Source organism: Triturus cristatus, chromosome 11, assembly GCF_964204655.1.
Source record: "Triturus cristatus chromosome 11, aTriCri1.1, whole genome shotgun sequence".
NCBI lineage: Eukaryota > Metazoa > Chordata > Amphibia > Caudata > Salamandridae > Triturus > Triturus cristatus.
In genome coordinates this window covers 222243485-222263246 of record NC_140594.1, presented here as the reverse complement: position 1 = coordinate 222263246, position 19762 = coordinate 222243485, and the positions used below count along the sequence as shown (strand labels likewise).

Sequence of the window (19762 nt, the reverse complement as noted above, 5' to 3'; positions counted from 1 at the left end):
CTTCAATGAAACTAAAATAAGTGTCTTAACACCCACCATTGTTGGTTCTAGAAACTTCATTATTCTCTAAAGCACTGTTTTTGTCACTATCCCAAAAGGACGTAGGAGAGGTTTTCTATGGAATGCCTTGTGTTTTTTGTGGTATGTACAAAATGAACTTCTACAAAAAATAGAGAGACTAAGAAGAACAAGTGGGGAGGACCCAAAGAGGGAGGACCCTAAGAGTGGTTGAGCAGGAGAAGAAACACATCTGGATTTGTAAGAACACTTAGCCAAGAAAGGTGGCTAGTAAAGCTAGAGATAGGGAAGGTGGAAGAAGAAAGTTACCCTAGGAATGTAGAGTATTACAGATACATTTCAAACCGGAACTTTGTTAGCGTTGCAAAATTGGAGGCGGTCTTTTGAGGGGGTTGGCTCTAGTGAAATTGGTTCAGCAATGCCGAAAGCAGGGGTTGCTGTCATGGACAAACATGAGCTTGGTCACCAGTAGGTTTCTTAACTGAAATCTGTACTCTAGGACCGCCTTGAATTAAAGCTCCTCTTTAAACCCCATGAACATCACCTTTCCCAGTGGTCAGCACAGCTCACACTTTCAACTACTTGCACTTCACACTCCTCTTCAGTCAGATTCAGGCTCAAATCACAGACTCTCTGCAGCTTTGGCTGGCACTAAAATGTACTGGAGTGAAAGACGCTTAACATCGACGTGTAAACACCAACGCGCAACCAAGAGTAAGTAGCCTGATTCAAAAACCTACTTAGTTTAAACAAAATATAGGCACCATTTTTGCCAAAAGGTTCCTAACACAGAAATCTTGTACTCCTTTCAGGGATGACTTACATAATGAGTGAGGATTTGACCACAGTCGGTGAATATACGACTGCAATTAGTGCATGCATGGACGCTGCCAGTGAGAGTATGTGTACAGTCAGTGAGGGTATGTGTGTGCACATTCATTGATGTCATGGATGGTTTCAGTGAGGGTATGTGTGTGCACATTCATTGATGTCATGGATGGTTTCAGTGAGGGTATGTGTGTGTGCACATTCATTGATGTCATGGATGGCTTCAGTGAGGGTATGTGTGTACACATTCATGGATGGTTTCAGTGAGGGTATGTGTGTGTACATTCATTGATGTCATGGATGGAAGACATGCATGCATGCCATAAGTGCAGTTATGCATGCGTTCATTAGAGTGATGTGTACAGTCAAGTGAAGGTGTGCAAGCAGTTGATAATGTCATGGTTGCAGCCACCGAAAATTGTCGATAGTGTGATGTATAGCGTGCTGTCACCCACACATGACCATTCTAGTGCTAGAAAGACTGACTGCAACTCAGAGTAATTGCATCTGAAAAAGAAATTGTGTCCAGTAAGCAGAGTTGAAAATGTGAGTCTTTGATACCTTAAGGAAAGCAAGGTGGCTATTGATTTTCAAGCTCTGTCCACCAAAAAAACAGAAAGATCGGATATCAGAATGGCTCTTGTGTGTCCCAGGGACCACTAGGAGATGGCAGGAGGCAGATCTGAGGGGGTGGGGTAGTGACATGATGGACTAATCTCCATTGGAGAAATCGGAGGACCGGGTGGTAGAAGACACAAACTTAAATTTAATCATGCGACCGGGGATAGGTGGTCAATGCAGGCAAGCTTGTCTGAAAAGAAAAAAGCTGTGAGGAAGCTGAAACGTGACATGGGCTGCTGTATTATAAAGTCTGGACCGTGTAGCAATTGACGATGCAGGAAGACCCAGTCAGAGTTGCAGTAGTGCAGAGGTGCAAGAATGATGCTCTGGACCATTGTTTGTAGAGTTGATTGAGGAAAGAGCAGAGTAATTTTGCAAAGTAGACAGATATGATAGAAACAAGGAGAGAAGACTCTGGCCCGATTCTGGGCAGTAGCCAAATCTGCAGGCCACCAGTGTATACAATCGTTGCCAACTACTAAAATCTTAGTTTTGTCAGTGATGGTTTTAAGTGAATTTCACTGTAGCATCAATGTGAAACAAGATCTCTGTATTTTCAGCGGTGGTCATAAAGAAACGTCCAAAGGAGTGGAGGAAATTGGCCAAGGGAGAAACGTAACCATTGGACATAGTGGGCTCAGGAAAGCAGGGTCGGATTGGGAAGGCGGACAGGCGGACATTGGGCGACGGACCGGTGCCTAAGGGTGACATGTGGACCGTTTTTTTAAGGGCCTCTGCTTTGTTCCTCCCCTGCCACGTCATCGCCACGTTGCTCCATTTGTTGGGCCATTCTTACCTCTGGCCCGGTTTGGCCCTGAAAGCAGTGTCTTGCTCCTGACCCCTCCCCTGCCAGGCCATCATATTCAGGCAATGGTGGGTGGGAGTATGCAGGTACCTCGCATGGGGGTGCAGGTTATTTTCTGGCTATAGGCCATCTACATCTCTTTGCATTTGTCACCCCGAGTGGGATGGGTATGCTCAGACGTGAGTCCTGTGCTCTCCATGCCACTGGAATCGAGCTATCCTGGCTGAAGAGGGGTGAAACCCCGAAACCGGTCCTAGGATGCTTGTTTCCAGTCTAGGGAGGACCTGGCCTGGCAGTTCGGGCTGGACTGTTCCCATAGGGCACAGGGTCAAGACTGATTTGCATATGGCTGGGTCCAAACTGGAATGGCATGGTGAGCAAAAAAATGATGGATTTAGGACCAGATCTCTGTACTGGGGTGAATATATGACATTGTTCTGCATTCTGTCCATCAATAGTTCTTTTTGCATTTACATCTCAGCACCTCCCCCCCGAGCAGCAGTAGCTGTGTCCTTTCTCTTGAGCCCTTCACTGCAAGGCCATCGCCCTGAGGCTATTGAGGGCTGGGGAGGGAGTGATGTAAGAGAAGCCTTCCTGGAGGGTGTGTTTGTGTTTGCATAGGCCTCGCTGTGCGCCAACCATTATTAATCTTTTATTAAACTAGAGAGGAGGTCGTGTTACAGCCAAATCTGCTAACTTTGGAACTGGGAAACCAGGTTCCAGTCCCAGCGTCGGCTCAAAATCCTGGGCAAATCACTTGTCTCCCAACACCTGAAGTAAAAATGAATGTGATCTTGTGCAGTGTAACAGGTGCTCATGTAAATCGCTCCAGTGCCCCAGCGCCGAGTTCACCCTATGTAAAACTATTAAAAAAAAGCAATTAGAAAACAGCAGCAATTTATTTATGTTATCGGATTCTGCAAGGGCCAGAGCATGATAATTAAAGCGCACTCTATATATACAAATATACATATTATTTTGTAACATGGCTTTTCTGTCTTTGTTTAGTTTAACTGATGAGGAGAGCAGCTTTAGAACACATTTTGAGGTGCTTTCATCTTATGTTGACTGTTAAAATACATACTGATGGGTGTTACAAATGCAGACTTTTGGTGATTTTCTTCATTTTTTCGTACTGGCCAGGATATTAAAACACAGGCCTTGTCAGTAAAAAAACGGCCAGGTGGCAACCCTAGCCAGGTCCGGCATTGTGGCCCTTGGGGCATTATTTTTACCTCGCCCTCCTAGCCAAAATGCAGTAGTGCTCGTTTCCCCCAATCTCACTGATGATATAGGCTTTTAAATGCTTAGGTTACCAAGCAATTTTTTAAAAATGAGTCCAACGAGACTAACCAAATGATGTTTCATGAATGGGCACGATCCGCGAAGGTTGGACACTCTTTTTTGGGGGGACTGTCTGGGCCGGATTGCAATCCCCATCCTACCTTGCAGGGAAGATCCCTGTGGAGCGATTGGCTTCACAGTGATTGCCTTGAGTGAGGATCTAAAAAAAGGAAGGAAACTCTTTGTAAGCGATCTGCCAGGTATTGGGCGATACAGGCAAGAGCGTGATCGTCGATCTCGAATCTTGAAAGCTGATGCGGCAAATTCTCATATGGCATTGCATCGGCTATGGCAAACAAGTCTCGGAGGATTAGGGCGGCAGTGCCTACCTGATCCACTATTAATCTAAGGGTTGTCCAAGGTCCTGACTAGGGCAGATTCAGGGCTGTGTTAGGGCTGGACCAGATCGATAGTGATCAGTGAGTTCATGCAGGCAGTCAGGGGGGAGGAAGAAGTTGTCTACAGCCATTGATGGTGTCTATGTCTCTAAAGGCATGGAGGGGGTGTTCACCATCAGAGGGCTTTAGTCAATGAGCAAGTGAGTGCACTGAAGGTGTGTAGAAGAATAAATATTAGTCGTTTTTTAAAGTACATACACAGCTAAACAGAATTTTAAATTGTAAAGCGTTCTGTAAATGTGAAGGGATTTGAAATTGGAGGCTAAAAATTAAGTTGATTTCTTGGAGAAGCGCAAATACTGCAGACAGTAGTGGGGAAGATTGGCGGGCGGCCTCACTGGAGCGCTAGTTCTCCCTGACAAAGGAGGGGCTGCGATAGGAGCATAAAAGATAGCGATGTGGGAGAGTCGAGTACATCGTCTTATAAAAATAGGAGCACACTTAAAGCTCAAACCTTCCCATTAAAATTAACATTTCAATTTTTGTTTGTAAATAAAAATAAAAAAATCATACATTTTTGCATTTTTTGATGTATACTTGTTTTTGTAGTTTAGGGTATTTTTTGAGTTTCATATCTTAGAAATTGATTAAGTGGATGTTTCTCCACTTCAATCCTCATTCAGTGGGAGTCAAAGGTTAAGAACCGCTGTCATCTCTGAAGCAGAGAGACTGACAACTGGACCTTTAAGTCCCAGTCAAATGCGGAAAAATATTCTGGCTGCTTTGTTAATCTGCTTTACAATAATGAGAGAACCCATGTCTAAGATAAACAGGTTATATTGACAAGCACGGTGCTTATCTAGACAGCAGAATGATTAACTTGTCCTTTTCAGATTTCTGTGGTTTAATATTTTGTTTTTAATGAGTGGAGTGCTGCTGCCATCTTGTGGTCAAAGCAGTGCTTTGAAATGTAACTGATGGATCGGTCATAGTCCTGTTTGTCATTTTCAGTTTTCCACCTCTTGGTATCGAGTACAGGGCCAAGGGTATGCTTTCTCATTATTTACGCTACATTTCATGCTGCAAAGCGTTAACATTCTGAAAACATTATCGCACCATTATTAGTTGCATGAAAAAAATGTAATTTATGATTTTTGATGAGCAAAGCTGTGCGAAAGAGGAGCAGCTTTTCTCACGGGTTTGCTGCTCGGGGGTCCAGAGTTCACCAGGTCAACGAGGGCTGGTGCACAGCCCGCAGTGCGTGGTCTGCAGTCTCTGAGGGCTTGTGCACAGCCAGCAGTGCGTGGTCTGCAGTCTCTGAGGGCTGGTGCACAGCCCGCAGTGCGTGGTCTGCAGTCTCTGAGGGCTTGTGCACAGCCAGCAGTGCGTGGTCTGCAGTCTCTGAGGGCTTGTGCACAGCCCGCAGTGCGTGGTCTGCAGTCTCTGAGGGCTTGTGCACAGCCCGCAGTGCGTGGTCTGCAGTCTCTGAGGGCTTGTGCACAGCCCGCAGTGCGTGGTCTGCAGTCTCTGAGGGCTTGTGCACAGCCAGCAGTGCGTGGTCTGCAGTCTCTGAGGGCTTGTGCACAGCCCGCAGTGCGTGGTCTGCAGTCTCTGAGGGCTTGTGCACAGCCCGCAGTGCGTGGTCTGCAGTCTCTGAGGGCTTGTGCACAGCCCGCAGTGCGTGGTCTGCAGTCTCTGAGGGCATGCATGCACCCGACCAGGTATGGCTGCTGTGCGGTCTGTATGGCCATAGGGGATTTCAGTGAGGACCTGTGCAGTGGCCGCTTAGCAGCAATTATTGTATGTACTGATAAAGGCTGCTAAGACAGCGACGTCGTGTGTAAGTCCTCCCTTGTTGTTCTTTAGTGCATTGTATATAATTGAGTTTTTAAACAATTTACTTGAAGATTTCAAGTTGCATGATCCCGCAGACCTTAAGAGCGCTTTGTTTACAACAAAAGTCCAAACCGCGAATTATAATGTTGCCATTGCGTATGAGATCGTAAGGCGAGTGGACCACGCAGTGCATTTAGATAAAAATGATAAACATTATGAAACGAAGCGACCAGAAATGAAAGCGAAGCGAGGAGGAAGTTCATGAACACGGAAGAAGTTTGGAGTTTATTTATTGAGGTAGCCTTTCAATCAGAAAGACTGCTGCTAGAAACACGTGGAACAATTTGGAGGATACATAGAGGGGTAAAGGGGAGACAGTGAAATGTGATTAGTAAGACATATAATCCTTTTGTATGCTTGCATATTATGCTTTCGTGACCATATGTGGACCCAGACAAGAGGTGTATTTCGAAACCAGTCAGGGAATGTCATTTCACCATTAGATTGCATTAGATTAGAGTGAATTACCTTTTTTTAGTGGAAGACTGAAGTAAAACTGTGTTTTGTCCTTTAAGAGGCACAAGTCTACCGCCTGATTCAATAGCATTGTCTTGCATGTCATGCATTCCACGCTCTGCCTTTGTCAGTCTAGTGTGAGTTGAAGGCAGGGGTTTAAAGTGAGATAGTCATTCATTTTCTTATTAATTTAGGATGCAGAAATCAAATATGCAGGTGAAGGCAGACATTTAAGAGAGGGATCCATTTAAGGTGAATGGCGAGTAAACATTTTTAGGAGGGTGCTATATGTTTCAAGCGGCCAGTATGATTTTGGTGTTTGATCTACAGAAGGCTGGTTTTTAGGAGCATTTTAAATGATGGAATGGAGGCTCGCAGGGAGTGAGTGCCAGTGAAAGAGTCACAAAAGAGTGGACTGTCCTTTGCTTCACGAGGTCAGGGGCATAGCTTCAGGGAAGGTGTTTGGGGTGTTACTTCCCCCTAATAAATGGTTTTTGGGGGTAAATAGTGGGTACAGGTGCTTTGAGTCCGGTTTGGGGATGAACCGGTCGGATTTCACCAGGACTCTTTCCATACACGCAGACAAGCGCATACAGACACTCCATCACTGGGTTCTGAAAGTCTTTACAAATGTTGGTTATTTTACATATTTACATATTTTAATATATTTTACTTTACAAAATATTGTGATTTCTCTTACTTAGTACGCCTACCAATCCGCATTTCTCTCCCTTTTCCCTGCTGCTTAAGCTCCTGTCGTGCACCCTGCTTGTGATGTAATCTATTTTAACAGTATATTGTTGGAAAACCTGAAGCTCCCACCCCCATCTTACTGACCAAGCTACGCCCCCGCACAAGGTAGTTTGTGGATAGCTAGGAGGTTCACACTTGAGGATTGTAGATTGCAGACTGGAGTGTATCTAGCTAGTGTTTGTGAGTGGTGCGTTGGAACCAGGGGCGTAACACAGGCCCCCACATACCCCGCCATGCGGGCAGACCCCCGAGCTGCAGGGGGCCCCCTCAGCCCAGTCATAAAACCTGAGCGCTCTGTATTAAATCCGGATCAGGGGCCCCTCTGTGTACATAGCAGGGGGGCCCCTTAAACTTTCGTTACGCCACTGGTCGGGACAGTGCCATCGATCACTCTAAAGACTATAGGGAGCTCGGTATTTAGCAGACAGTCTGTCATCTTGGTGATTCTGAGCTGGCTGGGAGTTGCTTGTCTGAGGTGGTTGTAGTTGTGAACGGCAAAGTTAATGCGCGTGTCTGGGGAGATGTATGAATGTATTTTTATTTGTAGAGTGCAAACATAGCTCAAGAGCAACAGAGGGCTAAACAAGGAGCATGACCCCTCTGCAAAATGCAATCATGGGCGATGGCCAAGGGTAGACCACCAGGTCAGGTACAGTGCTCCTTGCAGCTTTTCTCTGCCCCAGGCGGAATTCATCAGTGAGCTACACTTTGAGTTAAATGCACGATGAGCACGATGGCACAGTGAGCACTGGACCAATCAATCAGATGTCTTGTAAAGCGCGACTACTCGCCCATAATTGTCTCAAGGCCTGGCCCTACCCATTACATTTAGGGGGCTTCACTGAGAAGACAAAGGTGGTAGGTGGAATGCTTAAATGAAACTCAGCCACTGGTAATTGCTCAGGACGGCGTTCAGCCTACAGAAAGGCGGTAAAAATGGAGAGAGAAATTTGTCGTGAGAGGTGGTTTGTAGGGAGAAGATGTAAAGCCCCAAGACTGAATGGACCCCCTGGTACACCCACTGGTAAGGAAGTGGGTGTAGAAAGAGAGGCATTTTGGGATTGTGAAGGATGGGTTGGAGAGGTAACAGGAGAATGAGCCCAGTGCCGAACCTATCTCTAAATGACGCAAATGTTGCACCTGGTCCAGGATGGTCGACCATGTCAAAAGTATCAGAAGTGCTCAGAAGAATTTAGATGCAGCATCTTTGGTGGGCAGAAGTGAAAGTTTGAGGTACATGTGAATTTGGTCTCCGTGAAGTAAAGTGTCCGGCAACCATATTTGGAGTAGGTTTAAGGCAATCGTAGGTCTAAAGGTGTAGTGAATGAGCACAAGGCGTCCAGTGTCTTAGAAAAATAGTCGGAGTTAAGTGAGTTGGGATTGAAGTGTTTTTCCAGCTGTGGTATGACAGCAGATTTGAAACATTTTGGGTGGAATTGGGATAGAAGAGTGTGAGTGAGTTATGAAGTCGGTCAGGCCTCTAACATTGGAGAACAGTTCTAGATAATTCATCATTTCAGGGCTAAATGCATCAGACTAGTCAAAGGAAAGGTTTTCTGACTTGAATATTAGTAAGAGTTCTGCAGGAGAGGTGGAAGGTGGCAAGTTGAACATTATGAGTGATGGTGTGTAAATGAGTGTGGTTGCAGTGGGAAGTGAGGAGGCAAGTTCAGCCCTGTCAATGGATTGGTTGTAGAAAAAAGGCAAAGTCAAAGGTGCTAAGGGAAGCATAGGTAGTGGGCTGTCTATGCGGAAACAGGAAGGAGAAAATGGTACAGGCTAAATATTGTGCATGACGTTATAATGAGGTTATAAAAGTAGGAATCTTCGTCAATTTGGAGAAAAATTGTAAGTGTATTGACTACCAATTTGTATTCCTGCCAGTGTTCATGGATTCTGGATTTCTGCCATCTTTGGTGGAGTAAATGTATTTGTGTCTTGAGGGGGTGGATATTGAGAGTGAGCCAGGGATGTGGGTAGGGTGCAACAAGGTAGAGTTGTTTTCCCATGAAGATGTGCAAAATAACAATAAGCCCATCTCAAGGTGAAATCTGAAACCAGCATTGGCATAGCCAATAGGTCTCGCCTTTGGGACCTTATAAGTGTTTAGCCATGCAACAGTTGCATAACTAAATACTTATAAGGTCCCAAAAGCGAGACCTATTGGCTATGCCAAGAGGCCGTGCGGCCGCGAAAGTGATTGCGATCAAACATCAAAGCGGCCGTGCGGCCGTGAAAGTAATCGCGGAAAAGCGCGGCGCCCATGCACTGTAGCGCTAGGCTGGCCTGGTAGCACTTTTTGGAGCCCTCTCAAAAAGTCTCGCCAGACCAGCGCATGTGCTGGGTCAGGCGAGACCCAAAAATGAGGTCAGTTTCTTGGAGTCTTTGAGAAACCTCATGGCCTATCTTAGATGCGGCATGATCTTTCCTCGTAAAGAGAAATTAGTGTATTCTTCTTGTGACCTTGCCCGTCCCCCTCACCTACCGTTCCCTAAGAGCAACAGAAAAATCACACAAGTAAACAACTACCAACCTTTGTGTTTGATCTTGTACCTAGTGTTTCTACCATGTCAGGTAAAATATGGCTGATCATGTGTATGCTCTTGCGAGGTTAGACTGTGCTGTACATTTATTTGTGGTCCAATTTTCAGACGTGTACTGGCCCCAAGGTCAATATTCATTTTTCCAAGAGTCCAGTGCCTCCAATGAGCAGGTAAAGTGATTTGAGACTCAACCACACATTAGTTGAGCCTGAAAGGTGGCTTAGTGTGCCCGATCCTTACTAGCCTTCAGAAGCATCAGCATATCGTGCACTCTCCCTCGTCTGCTGCAGTCTAGCCAGCATCTTCATTGGACGACATGCTCCACAGAACTGCATTAAGGGTTCCTGGAAAGCCCTGTTGTTCATTTTATGGACAGGAGGTTCGAACCAAGCGTGCCAATTGGCATCTGCGCTCCGTACAAATAAGGAACAAAATCAATCATTTGTCTCTGCTGCCAAACAGATAAACCAGATAACAATAAAGTTGATCGTTTATTTTATTATGTAAGTTCTTATAAAAAATCCTGTTTTTTTAATTCCATATTGAGTGACCTGTTAAATGACTTTTATGACACTGGATCACTCTGACCCTCTTCGTGATGAAACATGACGCTGCTTGGCTATAGAAACCTTCCTCCAGCGTTGGAGAGGAATGTCGGTGTGTACTGGTTATGGCAGTCCGCGCCTGCAACAGCTCAGCACATCCTAGACCACAAAGCCGCATTCCCTCCTCCACGCCTCAAGTGGCCCTGCTATCGCCCCACATCCCTAATATACATTACACTTTCTTATACTAGTTTGTACTGTGGAAGCCGCATTCCTGATCATATGTGTAGCCTGAAATGGTTTTCTTTTCGATGCAGGTATTTCAGCATATCATACGTCGGGAGATCAAGGACGAGGATGCGCGGCATTTGTCGCGAAAGTTCCGCGATTGGGCCTATGGCCCAGTCTACTCTTCTCTGTATGACCTCTCTTCGTTGGACACCTGTGGAGAGGAGGTGTCTGTCCTGGAGATTTTGGTGTACAACAGTAAGATAGAGGTAAGGGTGTGGATGGGTTCTGGTTTAATATCATGTTTGCTTGGTGTCAATAGAACTTTACTGTGGCGTGGAAACATTGTGCTCAGTATGAATGTATTATCTGTATAATGCACCATGGACAATCACCGTAGACTGAGAATAGATCACAGTACTGGAGCGCTGCAACACGGGCATTCTTCTGTTCGTTAACACCTTCTGAAAAAATCCGTAGGGCATTGGCCACCGATGGACAGTGAAGCCTCAGCCTTCCTGGCAGGGTGTGTCAGGCTGCCTTGCGGCATGTCCCTCGTGCAGCTCTGCACGGCAATGGGAGCTGGGATGAGATTTGATCGCGTGGTCCGCATAGTACCCTTTCCCCGGGCACGGCTGATGCACAGTGACAACATACAACACAGTTTAGAAGGCCTCCCTTACCTTCCTTGTGGCAGGCAAGCATTTTAGGGAGTCATTTCCTCTCTTCTAGAAACTGGTGATGTGGGCAAAAGAAAGGAAAGCTCCCGCCCTTTATTCTCTCCTAGGAAACAGCTTGCTTCATCCTTAACCAACTCAAGGGCCCCCCCTTTCTTGTGAGGTATTGAGAGCGCGGTTTGGAAGTAAAGAAAGAGATCACTTGTCTTGAAGACCTCTGCTTACTTTGTGTTCCTAACCGAGCAGGCTCTAAACCAGGGGCTTTAAGGGTGCAATCTGGGATTGCAGAGGGGGAATCCGCAGGTGCCCAGGGTGGCTTCTAATTGTGGCCCGCGGTGGAGCTCTTCAATTTGCTTTCCCTTATAATGCGGTGAACTACAGTGCCAGGCTCTGCACAGATAGAACTTTGTTTCCGTCTAGATAGCGGAATACAACATTTTGCAAATGCTTTTCTTTTAATCCACTCCCCTTTATATTTCAGCCCCCACTTCTGTACCACTCCCTCCATGGGTATGCCCATCCTCCCTATCACTTTACATTCTCCTCTCTTGTCTTCTTTCTCTACATCCCCACCCGTACACCAGCGAATCCTCTCTTCCTTGCATCCTCCCATTGCGAAGACTAAAAATCCCTTCTCTTTCAAAGCAACTTGCTTCTTTGTAGCTAGGTTTGCGCTTTATGAATCACATGCAGTGTCTGCATAGATATCTACTACAATGGCACAGTGTTTAAAAGTGAGCAATGGCATGTTTTTCCTGAAAGAAATACCCATATTATTAGGATCATGTCCTAATCTAGATTACGGTTACAGTCGCCACACTCTTTGCAAATGCATATTCAGATTTTCTCTCATTAGCCCTGTTGGAGTATCTTCAGTCCTAGGAGTAGCAGAGTTTTCTTCCAGTTGGGGTCTTTATGCCCTTCCAGAAAAGAACCCCCGAATTGGCCATAAAATTGCACTTTTCATAAATACTGATCACAAGGAAACCCCGAATTCCATGCACCACATTTGAATCTATTTTTCAGTCAATAATCTTTATTCGGATAAAAGACAAGATATCCATAAAAGATACAATTCATACAACAATATTAAACTCCAATAAAAATGATATGAGTCAATTATATACATTTCCAGTAAAATCAATAATATAAAATCCCTATATAAAAACAAGTTAAAAAACGAACAATCCAATGCGGAAAGCCTTTATATACGACAATCTTACATGAAAGGGGGTAAAATATATCTGTGTGTGTCAAATCATTCCCAGACAAATTGTCCATTTTCTGCTTCATTGGGCCTCTCCTTTGGTCAATCTTAATTTGACTGCAAGTCTCAAAAAGTGCACAGTGCTAAATAAGACAAAAGGGTCAGTCGACATTTTAAGGAACAAAAGGGCCACTTTGGCCTGTCTAATTTTAGCTCGTTTTAAGACTGTTTTTAAAAACCGGGACCTTGGTAGTGCATAAAAGGGACGAAGTGTAGGGTGTCCTGCGGAGATCGCAGATCGCAGCCGCAGCACCCTTTTGTCCTAACATCGCTCACAAAGCCAGCGGGGACTGACAAAATGTGATGCACAAGGTTTAACCTGAATCTAGTCATCAGGAATCTATCCTGTTTGTTGTATGTGTTAGACAGGTAGGCTTCCATCCCCACGGAAGTTTTTGTGAGCTGATAGTCACGGACACTATGTTTTCGGCCTTCTATTTCCTCTCTTGCCCTGGCTATATGTCGTAGGTGGTCAGCCTTGGTGAGAACCAGATCATTCTTGGCCAGTGTAGAAGGTTTGTTGAAAAAGGATGCATGGCCCAATGTATCTAGTGCCTCCCTGACGTGCTTGAGCCAAGGTATTAGCAGGCCCTTATCCCCCCTCATGCAATCCTCCAAGATTTGTCTAGTTAACAGTGCCTCGGGGTTTGTCCAGATCTTGATCCAGTAAATTAACGGATTAAGCTGTATCCTGTCACCAAGGTGAGGAATGCCCAATTCCTCGTGGGCGATGTATGAGGGGATACATTGGGGCACTTGCAATAATCTCCTTAGGAACTTGTTTTCTTCCACTTGGATTTTGCTTGGATCTATAAAACCCCACAGCTCGCTCCCATACAAAGTCTTAGCACAGCAAACTGACCTATATAGCGTTACTATTTCTTTGGGAGACCACCGACCCAGTCTACTTGCATAATTCATGATTTACCCCGCTGCACTCGGGTGTTGACTGCATTTGTGCTTTGCAAGGGGTTTAAAAGAGAGGTCCTTATCGAGCATGATCCCCAAATAATTAAAGGTTTTTACCTTCTCAAGTTTATGGGTGTAATTCCTTAGAGGCGTTTTGCCCGCTTCCATGACATAAGACTTTGATAGGTTGGGAACTAAGTCTAAATCTGCCATGAAACGTACAAAGCCGCTGATGAGGGTCTGCAGGCTCCTTCCTGTGCGTGCCAGGAGTACCGCGTCATCTGCATAAAGGAGGACTGGTATACTTCTCCTCCCAATGCAGGGACAATCGGCCTCCAGCTCTCTGAGTGCCTTGTCAAGTCCATTAATATAGAGCGTGAACAAAAAAGGGGCGAGGATGCACCCCTGTCTCACCCCTCCACTGCACCCAAAGTCCTCTGTCACTTCCCCTCTCTCACCAAATCTGACTCGTGCCGTGGTGTTTAAATGGAGTGTTTGTAGAATATGAATCAGGCCAGGTTCGACGCCCATCGCAACCAGGATCTCCCACAGTCGTCTTCTGTTCACGCAGTCGAATGCTGCTGAGAGATCCATAAAAGCCAGGTAAACGGTGCCTTCCCTGGCCACAGTGTACTTCGCTGTCAGGAGGTACAGGTTAAGGCACTGATCAGTAGTAGAACGCCCATTTCTAAACCCGTATTGCACATCCGTGATGATGTTATTTTCATCGGCCCAAGTCAGCAGACGATTTAAAACAGCTCTTCCTAAAATTTTTGCCGAGACATCAATAAGGGAAATTGGGCGATAACACTGTGGATCGTTTCTGTTGCCCTTTTTAAATATGGGTACGATCGTAGCAGTGGACCAGGATCTGGGCATGCCTACTTCAGCGGCTGTGTTCAGCACCCTAGTCAATACAGGGGCCCAGAGATCTACCTGGCTTTTAAAAAGGTCGGGGGGTATCCCGTCTGGGCCTGGGGCCTTCCTCATCACCAAGCACTCAATTCCCAGTGTGACCTCCTCAACCGTGAAGTGGGACCAATCGTCACCGAGTGATTCTATGCCAATATTTGGCAACTCCTCCGACTCACCACGGTTGTATAGGCCACTAAAATGCGCCATCCATTCATCTGGCAAAATATGGGAAGCCACCTGGGGCTTATTTGGGTGTTGAAAACATGGGGCGTTTATAATCCTCCAGAAACTGGTCATGTCATGGAGCTCTGCAGCCTCTTTCAGGGATTCCCATGCCTCTGTTTGTAAGGATATTTTTCGCAACTTCGTTGCCTTTTTGTACCGGGCCCTACACGCTGCAATCTCTCCTCTATTCCTAGGGGCGGATGATAATGCCATTTTTAGGTCCCTATGGGTTCTAGAGCAGTTCTTATCGAACCATCTAAGGCAGCAATCTGCCTGGGACCTTGGTTTACTTCTTAAGAGGGTGTCTATATGCTGTGCGGTGCCCTCAAACGCTGCAATCAAATCCATCCCCTCAACCGTGGGATCTAAACATCTCCACAGGTGATTCTCGGCATTGGCAAGGAGGGCTTTATGGAGTTGTTCTCCATCGATGTTTTCCCATTTGATTCTTCTTCCTTGATCCTTTGCCTTGAATACACCCGTGGTGGTCCTTCTGTCTATTTTGGTGCCTGGGAGGATGTCCACTAGAAGCATAACCAAGGGGTTATGATCGCTAAACACGCTGGGTACTATCATAAACTTGCCTATACTGTGTATTAAGACAGTGGGAATGAAGATGTAGTCTATTATTGAATTACAGCCTCTTCCTTTAAAGGAAGGGGCTATATCATCAGAATTCCCCCGATCAATCAGATCCATTGTGTGGGTTAGGGCGAACTCACTCAATATTGTACTCAGGGAAAAACCCTCTCTGGAATGCTCCAAGTGCCAACCCTTAATAGAGGGGCAATTATCCCAAGTGCCGCCCTCCCATTTCAAGTGTGGGCACTGGTGGCAGTTAAAGTCACCCATGAGAATTAGTTGATAGCCCTCGTCCCCTGAGTTCTGAAGGGTGGCCAATCTTTCCTCTAATTCCATCAAGTTTATTAATGATTGTCACGCATTATAAAAATTTATAAAAATCAGCTTTTGACCCACCAATGTGTATTTTATGCCCTGAAGGCAGGCAGAGTCCCACCCCAGATCTTGCCATTTCCCCTGCAATGACAATGCTACATACGTGATTAAACCGCCTTTGGCTCTTCCCATGTTAGATTTCAAGGCTGGTACAAAAAACATTTTATATCCTTCCAGGAATGGGACAGTTTTGTTGGATTCCCATGTTTCCTGTAGGCAAATGATTTGAAAGTTTGTTATAAATGCTAACCATTCAGTGTTATGGATCTTGGTAGCGAGTCCTGAAATGTTCCAGGAAATGATGCCCAAATCCCTGGAGTTTGGAGCTATACCCCTAGTCTTGCTAAGCATCGTTCTTAGGGAGGGGCTCTTGTCCAGACCGTGTGATGTTAGCGGCCTGTCTTCCGTTTCCGTCCCTTGCTCTACACCAGGGGCGGCTACTACCACTTGCTCCGGGATCCCTATGGCATCTACAATGTTGACCAAGGTAGGATTTACCTGCTCAGGCACCATACTCCCTAATTCCAACAGTCAGTCCTGTTCGTCCAATGCAGAAGGACAAGAGAGCGGTGCAAATCTATTTGTGTCAAATACAGGTGCCACCTCCCTCCGATTTTTGGGGCGCCAAGGACCCCGCCATCCTTGCCCAATGTCTGGTATGTTATTCCTATAAAAAAAGTGCAGGGGTAGCATCGATATGGGTGACTCTAAGCCCCCGTACATGTGTCGGTTGTCAAGTAATTCTCTCACCATCTCGGGGTGTCTAAAATTAACTATGATGCAGTCACCTGTGAAACTTTTCGCGCTATTCACGATCCAGGCCACCCTCCTAGCCATTAAGATGTGCCTGTGTTCGAGCCTCATCCCATGTGGTTTGTTACGCACCCAGTGTGCGGTCTTATTTATCAGGGTGCTAGTTGATTCCTCGACATCTTTATTAAGGCCTGGAACACCTACTAACACTAACGTGTAGGGACTGGATGCAGGGGGTAAATCAAGAATCGGGAGGCCTGGGGTATTCTGTGCGCAAGCAGTGTTGTTGCTAGTGTTGGGCCGGACTACATTCTCGTTTAGACCACAGGGGGCGGTGTTTGGGTCGGGAGGGGTGCGTGTGTTACCCTTAGATTTTTGTCCCGGGTGCTTATTGCCTGTATGTGCTTGTACTAAGGTGGCTTCCCTACAGTTACTATGTTCAGGTTCGTTATTAAAGGTAACCGTTTTGTCACAGGCAACCCTGTGTGACTCTTCTTCATTCCCTCCACCCTCTTGCCTCCTCTGTGGGAGGATCCCATCTGGCTTTTCAGAAACTGATTCCACCAGCCTCCTTATTGTGCGTTCCAAACTGGAAAGTGCTAATAATACCGGGCCTAGATGTTGGACTAATAGCTGTTCCAATTTCCCTTCCAGTGCTGTAGTGGCTTCGTTTAGCCCTGTCGAGCCAATTATGGTTTTACAAGTTGTGCATTTAGAGCACTCAAGGTTCTTGGTGGTCTTGGTTGGTCCTCTGCGACTAGGCTTACTCGCGGGATTAGGGGTATGCATCCCTCCTATGGTTACTGGGCCTGGCTGTAATTGAGATCTTTTCGATCGAGTTACCACTTCCCTGGTGGGTGATTGTTTGGATTCAGTGACTACTGCTGGCGAGAGTGCATTTGGCCCCCCCCTTTCTGCTTCTCCTGAGACAGTGTCAGGGTGTTGAGAGCCAGCAGCTTGCGGCTCCCTGGAAGTCGGGGAAATAATTATGGCAGACGGGCTTTCTAGATCTAGGGACCCCCGTGGACTAGGTTCCGCCACCTGCAAAGGGTCAGGGAGAGTTCCTCCCGGCGTTACACTGAGGGCTAAGTTTCCCAGCGAGGAACGTTTCTTGGCTATTAAAGCGTCCAGGGAAAGCCGCTTTTCCGTCAGTAAGATTTCATGGGCAAGTAGGGACTCTGCTCTTACGATAAAGGCGTCCAGGGTCCCCTTAACCCCTCCCTCCGCCCTAGGCTGAGGGTTGTAATTGTAATTGTAATTGTAACAGTATTTATTGAGCGCGGTTGCTGCCCGCAGGCGTCCAAGCGCTGGATAGAGGGAAAGTGACTGAGGGAGCTTAAGGTACATAGGATTGAACAAACAACAGTGTTTTTAGGTTTTTCCGGAATGCCAGAAGGTCAGGGTTGGAGCGGAGTGTGATGGGAAGAGCATTCCATAGCCTAGCGGTGTTCAAGGAAAACAGCCTGCCTCCAGACCTAGCTCGCTTCACCCTGGGTACAACGGCCAGGAACGCCTCCGAAGACCGGAGGTTCCTTTTAGGATGGTAGGGGGTAACCAAGCCAGTGTATATGGCAGGTCCCGTCTTCCAAAAGGTGCGATGTGCCAAGCATAGCGCCTTGAAGGACACTCTCTGCTTCACTGGCAGCCAGTGGAGGCTCTTCAGAGCAGGTCTGGCCGACTGGGTCCGTGGAATTTTCAGCAAAGTGCGTGTTGCACAGTTCTGAACAATTTCCAATTTCCTGAGGGTCATCTCCGGGGCCCCCAAGTATAAAGCGTTATTTGAGTCCAGGCGAGATTGAATCAGACCTTGGACTGCCACCTTTTTGGCCTCTAGGGGAAGTAACGGGAGCACCTTCCTCAGAATTCTGAGTAGGCCAAAGCAGGTGGCGGACAGCTTCTTGGCCTGGGTGGAGAAGGAAAGTTTGTTATCTAGCCATACTCCCAGGCTTTTAACACTTTCTTTGTGAGTGGGCGGGGGACCCAGGGCACTGGGCCATAGGGAGGTGAAAGACACAGGAGAGGTTGGTCCCAGGAGCATGAGCTCCGTCTTTTCACCATTCAGCTTAAGGGAGGAGTTGGTCATCCATCCCTTCACGTCCACTAGGCAGTTTAACAGGTCTGCTGCGGAGTGAGTATTGTTCTCCGTTGCCAGCGAGACCACAAGCTGGGTGTCGTCGGCATATGACACGATTTTAATGTCATACGGTTCGACAACACCCGCCAGCGGCCTCATGTAGACGTTGAACAACACAGGGCTCAAGGAAGAGCCCTGTGGCACTCCGCAGCTCAAGGGTTTCCTGGAGGATACTGTCTTTCCATCGAAGATCTGAAACGACCTCCCAGACAGAAAGGACTCGAACCACCTTAAGGCGTCACCTGAGACCCCGATGTTATAGAGACGGTCTAGCAAGGTGGTATGGCTGACCGTATCGAAGGCGGCACTTAGGTCAAGGAGGATCACTGCCACTGATCCTCCCTGGTCTAGTATCCTTCTGGTTTCTTCGGTGACTGCCAATAAGGCGGTTTCAGTACCATGCTTTGGTCTGAAGCCTGTCTGGGAAGTATGTAGTAGAGAGTGGTCCTCCAGGAACTGGACCAGCTGCGCGTTTATGTGTTTCTCTAACACCTTGCTAACCCAAGGGAGAAGTGAAATGGGGCGATAACTGGCGTGGTCGTCTGGGTCTAGGCTGGGTTTTTTTAGCAGTGCCCGCACCATGGCCTGTTTCCAAGCCATGGGGACTGAACAAGCAGATATGGAGGTGTTGAGGAGGTCTAGAATTGCGGGCAGGGTGGTATTGCTGGCTCGCATAAGGATCTCTGGGGGGGCAGGATCACAAGGGGAACCCGACTTGACTTGTTGGGCCACCTTGCTTAAGGTGTCCAGATCCTGAGGATGGAAGTACTCAAGGGAGGGCTGGTCTGGGTGAGGGGGCGGTCTAGGGGGAGGTGAGATGCTCGAGTCCAGGGATGTGGCTGCGATAGGGAATGTAGAGTAAATTTTTAGAACCTTTTCGTAGAAGAAGTCCGCGAGCTCGTTGCATTGGTCCTGGGTTTTAATGGGTGGAGGGGTCGTATTGACATTGGAGCACTGTTTTATAATTTGAAAGATTTCTTTTGGCTTGGATTTTGCTTCTAATATTTTCTCGGAGTAATGGGTTGCCTGGGCTGACCTGATTGCTTCTTTGTAGGATCTGATCGCCTCTTTGTAGGCAGTCTTCTTATCTGGGAGGAAGTCTAGGCGCCAAGCTCTCTCTCGTTGTCTGCAAATGCGTTTTAATTGTCTTAGAGAGTCGGAAAACCAGGGAGCGGATTTCTGTGATCTCTTCGCGAAGGACTTACGATGCGGAAGGATCGCGTCTAGCGAATGAGTGACCCAGCTCTCATAGTGGGTGTTTGCCACGTTGGGGTCTGGACAGGGTAGCGGGCGCGTGGAGTCTAGGTTGTTCATCCAGAGCTCTAGTGGGAGTTTTGACCAGTTCCTCCTGGTGGTGGTTTGGGGAGGTAGCTGGGGGGTCTTGTGTTTTACCCAGGAGAAAGGAATTAAGAAATGGTCTGACCATGGGAGGGGGATGGGTGGATCCACAGTTAGATTCAGACAGTTACTGAATATGGGGTCGAGTAAATTGCCTTTATCATGGGTCGGGGCAGCAACCAGTTGGAGCAGTTGGAGAGCTTCCAGGTCCT

At 46.9% G+C, this 19762-nt stretch overlaps 1 protein-coding gene across 4 annotated transcripts in view; it reads left to right on the top strand.

The window, feature by feature from the left end:
- Positions 1–19762, top strand: part of TRPV4 (transient receptor potential cation channel subfamily V member 4) — a 601330-nt gene that overhangs the window by 425086 nt on the left and 156482 nt on the right. For all 4 annotated transcript variants that reach the window (XM_085636146.1, XM_085636144.1, XM_085636145.1 and 1 more), the window contains exon 7: positions 10465–10644. In XM_085636146.1, the coding sequence (XP_085492272.1) occupies positions 10465–10644 (180 nt within the window). The remainder of the gene's footprint in view (positions 1–10464; positions 10645–19762) is intronic.